Source organism: Saccostrea echinata, unplaced genomic scaffold, assembly GCF_033153115.1.
Source record: "Saccostrea echinata isolate AGI-Se365-2 ecotype Australia unplaced genomic scaffold, CSIRO_AGI_Sech_v1 ptg000030l, whole genome shotgun sequence".
Taxonomy (NCBI): domain Eukaryota; kingdom Metazoa; phylum Mollusca; class Bivalvia; order Ostreida; family Ostreidae; genus Saccostrea; species Saccostrea echinata.
Window position 1 is genome coordinate 8,937,687 of NW_026889779.1, and position 10,548 is coordinate 8,948,234.

At 32.1% G+C, this 10,548-nt stretch overlaps 1 protein-coding gene across 2 annotated transcripts in view; it reads left to right on the forward strand.

The window, feature by feature from the left end:
* The window catches only part of LOC133197226 (oxysterol-binding protein-related protein 6-like), a 30,714-nt gene extending 23,738 nt beyond the window's left edge, over positions 1-6,976 (forward strand). For both annotated transcript variants that reach the window (XM_061333144.1, XM_061333145.1), the window contains 5 exons: positions 2,186-2,321; positions 2,647-2,791; positions 2,971-3,097; positions 3,635-3,757; positions 4,282-6,976. In XM_061333144.1, the coding sequence (XP_061189128.1) occupies positions 2,186-2,321; positions 2,647-2,791; positions 2,971-3,097; positions 3,635-3,757; positions 4,282-4,390 (640 nt within the window). In that variant the 3' untranslated portion in view covers positions 4,391-6,976. The remainder of the gene's footprint in view (positions 1-2,185; positions 2,322-2,646; positions 2,792-2,970; positions 3,098-3,634; positions 3,758-4,281) is intronic.
* The last annotated feature ends 3,572 nt before the right edge of the window (positions 6,977-10,548 follow it).

Below are 10,548 nucleotides of genomic sequence, written 5' to 3' on the forward strand. Positions count from 1 at the left end.
TACAATACTTTAAATTATAATTGGTGAAAAGTTGCTTATGTAAATTCGGCTTAGTTTCATCAGGTCAATGCATATTTAATATATATATAGGTTTGTAAGTTTGTGTTTATCTGTCAGAAATGTTTAATTACAAAGTATTACACCTGAATATTAATAAATTAACATTATATGTATTAAATATTTTTATAAAATGATAACGATAACAAATGATTTTCATTTGGTCAGGTCATTTCAAATTTGGTCAGGTCATTAAATTTTTATGAAATGAATGGATAAATGACTAAATATTTGGTAAAAATGTTTCTAAAAACATTTTATCTAAACTATCAATCACTATAATAGAGAATATATGTTAAAAATGTATGAAATATTTTCAAAAAGATAACAATTATGAATGATTATCATTTGGTCAGGTCATTTCAAATTTGGTCAGGTCATTAAATTTTCATGAAATAAATGGATAAATGACTAAATATTTGGTAAAAATGTTTCTAAAAACATTTTGCCTAAACTATCAATCATTTTAATAGAGAATATATGTTAAAAATGTATGAAATATTTTTAAAAAGATAACAATTATGAATGATTATCATTTGGTCAGGTCATTAAATTTTCATGAAATGAATTGATTAATGACAATAAAGGATGACTGCACTTAACGCCTGTTTTTGGGTCTTTTTCGGTTGCTTCTGTTGCTTTTATATCTAAACTTTATTTCACTTTTGTATGTTTATGACAGAATCCTGTCAATTTGAAACCAAATTTAAATCTTAAAATGATTTTAGACTGTGATACAATAAAATGATTCAATGTTTTTTGTCCTTAGTGTTTTCCAAATATAGTGAATTTACAGTTAACTGCCCTTGATTGAACATTAGATATGCATGAGAGGTGGAGCTAACATTGTAAATATGAGTCTTAAGTTAGACTTGATAAATAACAATGACATGTTTGAAAAAAAGAACATGATCACTCTTTCCAATCTCCCTCTCCATTCTGAATGGCACAAATACACTTCTGACAAAGGTTTCAAAATGAAACTAACGATATGAGCATGTCAATGTAATTTAAGCAGATTGTATATCAATGCCAGATGACTTAACGTGTTCGAACACATTATGTCCTAGTTAGCACAAAACATGCTACCTTACAAGTCACGTGACGGAATTTGGTATTCACAAAGTTACCCGAGGTAGGACATCACGTGGTGAATTATAATATTCAACATGTCACAATTATAATCCTTGGTTACAACACAGAGAGCGAGTGTAAGAAGAGGCAGTTTTTTCTCTTTTTAACTATGAGCGCATGTTTGTCTATTAATCTCCTTTTGACACTTTATTATTTATGCAAATATACAACTACTGTGAAACGGAGAACAATAGACAAACATGCGCTGACTATGTATAAAGTCAGTAAAAAAGTGGGCGTCCTCATTATCGTACGGAGATTCAAGAAATTGTGATCACCCCTGCCTTTGAAAACAGATTCAAACTTCGTAAATACACACTTTTATTAAACGTAATTACATAAAGTTGTAGATTGGATGTTGACCATTCTTGCAATGAAAAGGAAAATGCTTGTTTTGAAAGTTTATTTTGTCGCAAATTTCGCATGTCCTTAAGTGCAGTCATCCTTTGGTAAAAATGATTGAATATACCTTTATTCAATTGAATTACACCTTATGATTAAGAAAATATCATGGAAAAGTTGATATAAAAACTCAGAATATTGATATTTGGAGAATTTTTTGTTGGTCAGGTCAGTCAGGTCTTTAGTAGGTCAGGTCTTTAGTATGTTCCCGATCCGAGTAAAGTATGATGGCTACCAAAACATGAAATGTAAAATCCACCCTCTTATCCCTGATATTATAAATCCTACGACTTTACATGAAGCAACAACAGGTAAAATATGATGATAATAGCTATTACTACAATCGTATCAAGATAGGCTGACATATTATTTTCAATAAAATCGTAAACGAACAACTTTTCTGGCAGGCACATGATGAATATAGATTTAACAAGTATGAGAACTGGACGACCGCATAATATTACGTATAAAATACAGTGGTATATTACAATATATTACAATATATTTTTACACAGATACACTAGGAGAAGTTCAATAATTTTTTCTTTTTTTCTTTTCTTTTTTTTCAACATTATATGAAATTTTGATACAGATATAAGGAGCATTATCAGTGGAACAAAGTGACAACATGTGTACATAATCTCCTGGGGGGTCAGCGCTGGGTGGATCAGTATGGGGAAATGCAGATCACGAATGGAGGGATTACTTGTAAACTCACATTTAAAAAGGTAATACTAATCAGTCCATTTATACAATTATTTCATTGTTATATTAGATTACATCAATGGTGAACATTAATAATACAGTCATGTTACACAATAATGGCATCTTTTTTGTCTCCTGGACTTTCAGTTTGATTCATAAATATGAAAAAGATCACTTCAATTAATAAACTATTTACCTGTATTGTTTTATTTATAATCTTGATTTATTTTGTTCCCTTACAAATACATTGTAGTGCTTACAGTAGTTGTTGCAAGGGGAAAGGTCTTAAACAAATGAATACAAGATACTCATTACTTTTCTATAGAAAATATATTGAAAATCTTACAGGCTTCACAGTTTTCCTCAAGGAGACATGAAGTATATGGGCAGATATTGAATTCTGAAGGAAAGGTTGTTCACAATTTATTTGGAAAGTGGAATGAGGCTTTGTATTATGGCCACGCCCCCTCCTCACGCTGTGTATGGAGGCCAGGTAAGGAATAAATGATTAACTTCTGAAAAGAATCTGAAGCAGAATTTCATAAATTAGTTTTCAGGTATTTAAGTATAAACAATGAATGAGTCTTTAGACACAGAATCAGTAAAAACTTAGAACTGCATTAGATTATGATGAAAATCTTATTTAAACATCATTTACATTTTGTTTTCAAGGGGCCATGCCAGATGATTATGAGTTGTACTATGGGTTTACACGATTTGCAATAGAACTTAATGAGCTGAATAAAGATGAAGCCAAATTCCTGCCAATTACAGACACAAGATTCAGGCCTGACCAAAGGTATTTAAGCAGTTTGTTGACATGGTTAATTTGTGAATAAAATTTTACATTCAAGTGTCATAGAATTACCAGACTTATTAAGAAAATGAAAACTTGAATTTAAAAAAGAAAAGACTTTCTGAAATCAAATTTATTAAACCATGTGCAGGTGTATTTGTTTAGTTAAAAATTATGGAGTGGAGAATAGTTGCTGAAAAGAAAGAGGAAGTTAGAATTTCTTACTTCACACTCAGTTGATAATGTCAAACCAGCTGAAGTATTTAGGATAGAAATATAAATAAATACAGGCACAAAAAATTATGTATTCTTGATTGTTATAAAAATACTTGTTTATGAAAGGATTCAGGAGATGTAGGTTTTTGCAAGTTGAATAAAGGTGAAAAGAAAAAAAATTCTTTCATTGTTACATTATCCAGTTGCCCATAGACAATTGTCTTTACAAAATTTAGGTCCCAACTAGAAAAAAAACATTTTCTATGTGCATCAGGCAAAGAATGTTTATCAGCCCCCACAGTTTAAAATGTAATTCGTTTTTAGATTACTTGAGGAAGGTGATATTAAAGGTTCTGAAGAGGAGAAAAAGAGAGTAGAGCAGCTGCAGAGGGATAACCGAAAACTTCGGGAGGAACAAAAGATCAACCATGTCCCCCGCTGGTTTAGGTAAAATGTGCATATGCTCTTTGTCATTGAAAATCTTCTTTGAAAGAGAAAAAAAAAATTATTTACTGCTGTCATTGGAGAAATGGATACCGAAGGCCACATAAAAATTCATCCTCTCCTGTCCCGCTAAAGTTTTCAGCCCCATTGTCTGTTTGTTTGTTATTGTTTATTTATATGTGTGTGTGTGTCTGTTTTTGCCTTCTTTTAATGGATGGAAAAAAAAAATAACCTAAAAAGGAAGCATTGGGGTCAGTATACAAAAGAGTATAAGAACATATTAGTATTTTTGTATTCTAGAAGTATTAGCATTAACAATGTAAAAATTCAAGCAAACAGTAGATAAAGAAAATGATATACATATGTACGTATGGTATTTTAAAGAATGGAAATAAAATTTTCCCTCTTGACCCATGCACATGTACCTTTGCAAATTACAGTGATAACTGAGAATAAAGTGTATGTGACTGTTTATAATTTCTTATGGAAGACTGAGTATTTCCATTTGATTTGCTTTTCTTTTTCAGCAAAATTGATGACAGTAGAGACAGTGATTGTTATGAATTCAATTGTAAATACTGGGAAATGAAAAGGGACCCAGGATTTGACAAACTTTCATTACCAAGGCTCTGGTGATTAAATGACTCCTGATTGAAAATTAACTAATGAAGGAATTTGTCATTCATTGGATGAGTTTTAATCTACAGGATCATCTTTGGATTTCTGTTTATTAGCTTTTTTTGTGAGGAACACTTTAATGGGCATTTCAAATATGTATCAATTTAGATCTTTTTACAAATAATCAGAATCTCAAGATCTCAAGTGTCCATTATTTTGTTTTTCTTTCATATTTAAAATTGAATATAATGTATGGATCAGTAAAATATATAAGGGTGCAAATTTGAATTGTCACTTTAATTTGAATGAAGAATATCTTTCAATGATTAATGCTGTAACTCAGAATATTTTAAGTTACATATCATTTGACTGGATCAGTTCCTTTGTTACTCTTACAAACACATATAATTTATTGTTATTTTGTATTTTGTTATCTTTAAGAGGAGAATACAATTGTGAATTGTTAGTTATTTACACTGGTGTTATTCTCGTGTTATTTACATGATGTTATTTCAGTGTTATGCATTTTACCATAATGGTGAACATACACTGAAAGCAATGATTAAAAATTGATGCTTCTTTGAAAACTAATTATTATGTTATCCTCATATACCTGTATATATAAGATAGAGCTGTAAATCAGTTATGATTGTGCAATATACAAAGTCTATTTCATCAGAGGTATTTTTAGCACTTTTGTGTTCGTATTTTTTTTTTATTTTAGCACACTGAAACCATCTGTGATATTAAGCATGTCAGAAAAGAGGGCAGAGCTTGAAAGTGTAATTTGCACTTGTTTGCAGAACATTCCAAAAAAAATTCTTCACTTAATCCTGATTGTTTTTGAGTCCATTATAACCTCAAACTGTGTATACGTTTTTATATAACTACTCCTGTAAGAGACATGTCTGAAATGTGGGCTTTTTCTACATTCATGACGACTTGTCATATCTGTAATGGAGTTGCATAAAAGATCGCAATGATATTTGTGCAATCCTGTTGAAATGAAGGATACTTAACAGCACTAGTACTTGTATTAAGGTAAAGGATGCTTTTCATTTTCAATGAAATACTACCAACCTTGATTATTTAAAGAGATTAAAATTCTATACTACATGTATAAAAAAAAAAAATAATTTTTTTTTCTTTAACTCCTAAACATTTAATTTTTAGGCCATTAGTCATCAAATCTTTAGATGTTTATTATATACCACCACAGCAATTTAAATGGTTGATTTTTTTGGTTTTTTTTTTTTATTTTTAACATTTGTTTCATAATCAACATGGCTTCAGAAAATAATACATGTATTTGTACAAGCTTTGCCAAAGGTACATGTATAGGTACACACATATACACATGTTGCCAAAAATTAATTGAATTATCCAAGTAATCCTTTTGATTCACCAAATTCTTTTTTGTCCATCTCATTTCCAAAATGACATGGTTCTTTGTTTTGCTAATTTGATGATGTGGTATCAGTTGAAAATACAATGCATGGTAAAGACAAAAAAAACTCTTAAATGTACATCAAGATACCCTGCTACATGCTATTTATATGTACTAAATGTTAATGCTTGCTTACATAGATTGGTAACGAAAAAAATTACAATGAACATGGAAGTGTTAAGTCAAATATGATATTTGGCAGTTTATCTAGATCTCTCATTACAGTTTTTCCTGTAAACACCATTTTTATGTCTGGGTCAATGTAAATCAGTGTTTAATCTGCAGGGATACTTTAATGGGTGATACTTATGTGTGCAAATGTAGTAGTAGTTTTCACTAGTGCCTGATTTGTTAATTTGTTAAAAATAATAATAAAAATAATAATGTTTTATGACTTCAGGTAAGCTGTAGTATGAGCAATATTTATCATTTTCTGAAACCTGTCAAATTTCAGCAATTAATGTTTGTATGAGGTAAACTTTTATTCTTAAATGGAAATTAAGTCATTATGTACCAAAACCTTCAAAATGTCCAAGTTCTTTTGCTGAAATAATTTTGAACACAAACTTTCACAGAGATGTTCATGAAAAATAATCTTTAACACACAAATAATATGATCATTAACACAGAAAAAAAAACTGTGAACACAATTTGTTCAACTTGAGATAAGTGTACCTTTAGCATTAAGTGTATAATTTTATACATACTTTGTTGATTGTTATTAAAATGAAATAGTTTTTCCTAGATATAATTTTGCTTGTAAACCAAAGATTTTTTTTCTTTGCTTGTAAAACTTTGAACCTATTAATATGTATTTTAAGAAATAATGAAATATGTAGTTTTATGATAAAGTTTCTTGACACACTAAGTACATGAACAAACAATGAAAAGCCATTTTAATAAAAAATATTATTATAGTATTTATAACTTAAATGTAAATGTTATATTTTGGTTGAAAATCCACTTTGTAGGATAGAAAGAATTGGTTTATGAACCTTTGTCATTTCAGAGGCAGTAATGATGTGATTCAGTTTGAATTCCTGTGATTTGAAGTTTTGAGAGAGTTTGCACAAATGTAAAATGTTGCCTCAATATTGCATGCTTTTTTTGTTTGCAAAATGGCACTATTGAATTAAAGTTATGCTTTGACATCTTTATTGGTTTACATTTTTATCATCCTCTTAAGGACATTGGCAAGTCACAGTTATACGAAGAAAAAAGGTTTAATTCATGGGTTTTTCACTTACAAAACTGTGATTGAGAGTGATCTCCCGTGTAGAATTCTCTACACAGTGAAAACCAATAAAGCGTATGTTACAGAGATGAACAAAAGCATGTGTGCTTCCTTCAGTTGGTAGAATCATCTCTACAGCAAGAAAGAAAAAATGGTGGCTTTGTTAGACATTTTACTCAAGGGACAGACAGTCAACAGAGCGTTATTTACCGTAACTATGCTGGGAAGGGCAGAGATGTGACAAATGTTGAGAACAGTTTCTAGGTCTTGTGAAGGAGGCGCTATTTAGTAAATACAAACAAAAAATTAAAAACAAATCCCTGTCAAGATTTTTATAACAACTGTGTTTCCAATAAAGTTTATTACATTATAGAAATAGTGAATCAGTTTCTTTACCGTTATGAATAATAATAGATTCTAAGGGAAGTAACTGAAAAATAGAGAATGGCACTGGTATATCTGAGTCTTGTTTCTTATTTGCATTTTCAGCCAAAATATCTAGAATTCATAGAAATGAGGATACAATAATGTACTACATTCATTTTATGAAATATTTGGATTTTGGAGAAATCTTATAGTGAAAAATTATGCAAATCCTTTTATAACATTTTACATAGGGAATGCATTGAGAATTGTAACATTGGTGTATCCTTAGAATTATTTTTAGGGATTCAAATTTCTAGTGCTTTTGTTTCACATCATTACACATTTACACTTTACCTTAATAAAATAAAATTTACCTATCATCTCCACTAAAAACATTGATTTGACAAAATCTAAAAAGGAAGGGTGGCTTGGTGGGTTAAATGTTCCAGAATAAAACATGTTTTGTACCATTACACCTACTGGAAGAGTTCTTGAAAAGTTCTATACGAAAGCCAGGAACCTTGCCAATGTCTTTAAGTTGCATTTTACTTTATTCAAGTCAGATTGTGTGAGGAATTCAAGATCATGATACACTGTTCAGATGTTGATGTTAAGAAGGATATCATGCCATATCCATGCAGCTTTAACTTTTCTTACTGATCTAACTTTGTAAGTCATGGTCATTGAGCAGCAGTAACCTTTATGTCCATAATGAGATTTTAATGTTATATTAGGTTACAGATCGGTAACTGTTACTGTATGGATCAAACTTAATTGGTTCCCTTCCAAAATGTTTTAGTGCATACATACTCACTTTGCACATTCACTATTTTGAAGCTGACATTCTATGGCCATTTAGGGCTTCTTGGAACCATTTAAAGGTAAATAACTAGATTAGGAGTAAAAATATATTGTTGATTAATTAATGGATGCCATGCTTTGAGCAGGGAAAGGCATTAATACAAGAGGCCTGTTCAACAGTGCTCGCGAACATTTCTGTTGGAGGTATAAGGAATTTTGGCGAGCACTCGTGAACATTTGCTCTGTTGAACAGGCCTAAGAAATAATATCTGAAGCATGCAACAAAAAAGGGGGATCGTAAAACAGAGTTTTTCTTACAATGGATCTTTAGCTCGCTGGTTTGTCTATCTGAATTTTCTCAGAAAGGTACAGATCTGCAGCTAGAGTGATTGCTAGATAGCTACCTTGCTGCAGACATATGAGTATGTAATTACTTTTTTTTTAGAGTGTTCCTAATTTAGCACATATTTAGGTCTTTAAGTAATAGTGCAATCCTAAAATGGCCTTGTACCTCTCCATTTCTCAAAACAATGTGCCTCATCCTCAGCCTCCATTTAAAGATTGAATATCTCTTACAAGCCTACTGTGAAAACATGGCCACTCATTCCACTGAATAAGATACCGGGTAATTTGCAACATCCATAACTAAACAATTCCTTCTTGGATAAATCTTCCATAAGTCATGCCCAACTTAATTTACTCAACCAAACAAGAGGCTAATGGGCCACAACACTCACCTCACCCCATATTATGGACACCCTAACTTTAACATAAGGATATTTCAATATCAAGATGACTAATATGGCCTTGCAGTTATCAGGGAGAAAATTCTTTTCCTGTATACATGAATTGTGTAAAATTTGATCCAAATCTAAGCCAACACTAATCCATGCAGGGTCTATAATTTGAAGGGAAAAAAAAATTAAATCCACACAACTTGGAAACGTTTGCCAATTACTAGTATTGGTTCTAATGTGGTTCTTGGAAAAGGTTTTTGAAATTTTTTCTTATATAGCCAAATGTAAAAATCTGATCTCCTATTGTGGCCCCATCCTACCCCCGGGGCCCATGCTTTGTACAATTTAGAATCTTACATTATATAAAGAAACATTCACATACATTTAATTTTTAGCTAACCTTTAACCTGTTGACACAAAGAATACTTAGGTAAAGGGATTCTAAAATGTGGAAATGAAGGGCCAAACCTGTTAACAAGGGGAAATAATCAAGGCAAAAAAAAAGGGTGGGTCATTAATCATGAGGCTCATGGGCCACATCACTCACCTGAACACTTTTGCTAGGAAAAGCAGAAATCATTACAGTATAATAAGTGGTCCAAACCTATAAAAAGGGGGGAGGGGACATAACTTGAACAAACTGGAATCTATGCTGAGGATGCTTCCATATTTCTCTGACTAATCATGGCTTTGTCGCCAGCGTGGCGCAGTGGTTTGAGTGTCTGCTCTAGAGTCGCAGAGTAAGGAGTTGAGTTGGGTTCGAATCCCACTTTGGGACGTGGAGACTGGTCCATCGGATGAGACCGTATAAACCGAGGTCCCATGTCGCAGTAGGTGCTGGCACGAAAAAGATCCTTCACTGCTCAATGGCCGTAAGTGCCCAGTATAGGACAAAATTTGCAGCTCTCCACCAGCAAGTGGTGGCGTCTCCATATGAGAGAAAAATTCTCGAGAGGGACGTTAAACAACATACAAACAAACAAACTAATCATGGCTTTAGAAGATTTTTAAAGATTATTTTCCTATAAGTTTTATCTCCTATTGTGGCTCTGCCCTACCCCTGGGGGTCATTGATTAATTTGAACAATCTTGAATCAACACTACCTGATGTATTGATATGACTAATCATGGCTGTGCTGTTCTTGAGCAATGGGATTTTTTAATGATCTTTCCTTCCCATTTCCCCAACCCATTTTTCCATTTTCTTGATTAATTCCCCTTGGAAGAAGACTTGTACAAGTGAGAATCCCCTTTACCCAATAATGCTCTATGCTTTGGTAAAATTAGTCCCATAGTTCTAAAGAAGTTGAAAGTTAACGAAGACAGACACTGGAGAACAGGTGGACAGAAAAGCCCATGGGACAGATCCAGGAAATTTGGTTAGGAGGGTGTGAAATTTTTTTAAGAGGTAGGGGCATCATGATGAGTAAAAGACGAGATCATCTGTGGGTATCTGATGATTAGGTAGGGGGTGTGGGGCCACCTTTAGTCCCCCAGCAGGTCCTGGGTTAAACCTGGTGGGGACTCAGGAGGCAATGCTCCCAGAAGCTCCTGAATGTTAGTGAATTTAAGAGTAAAATTTAACCTTGTA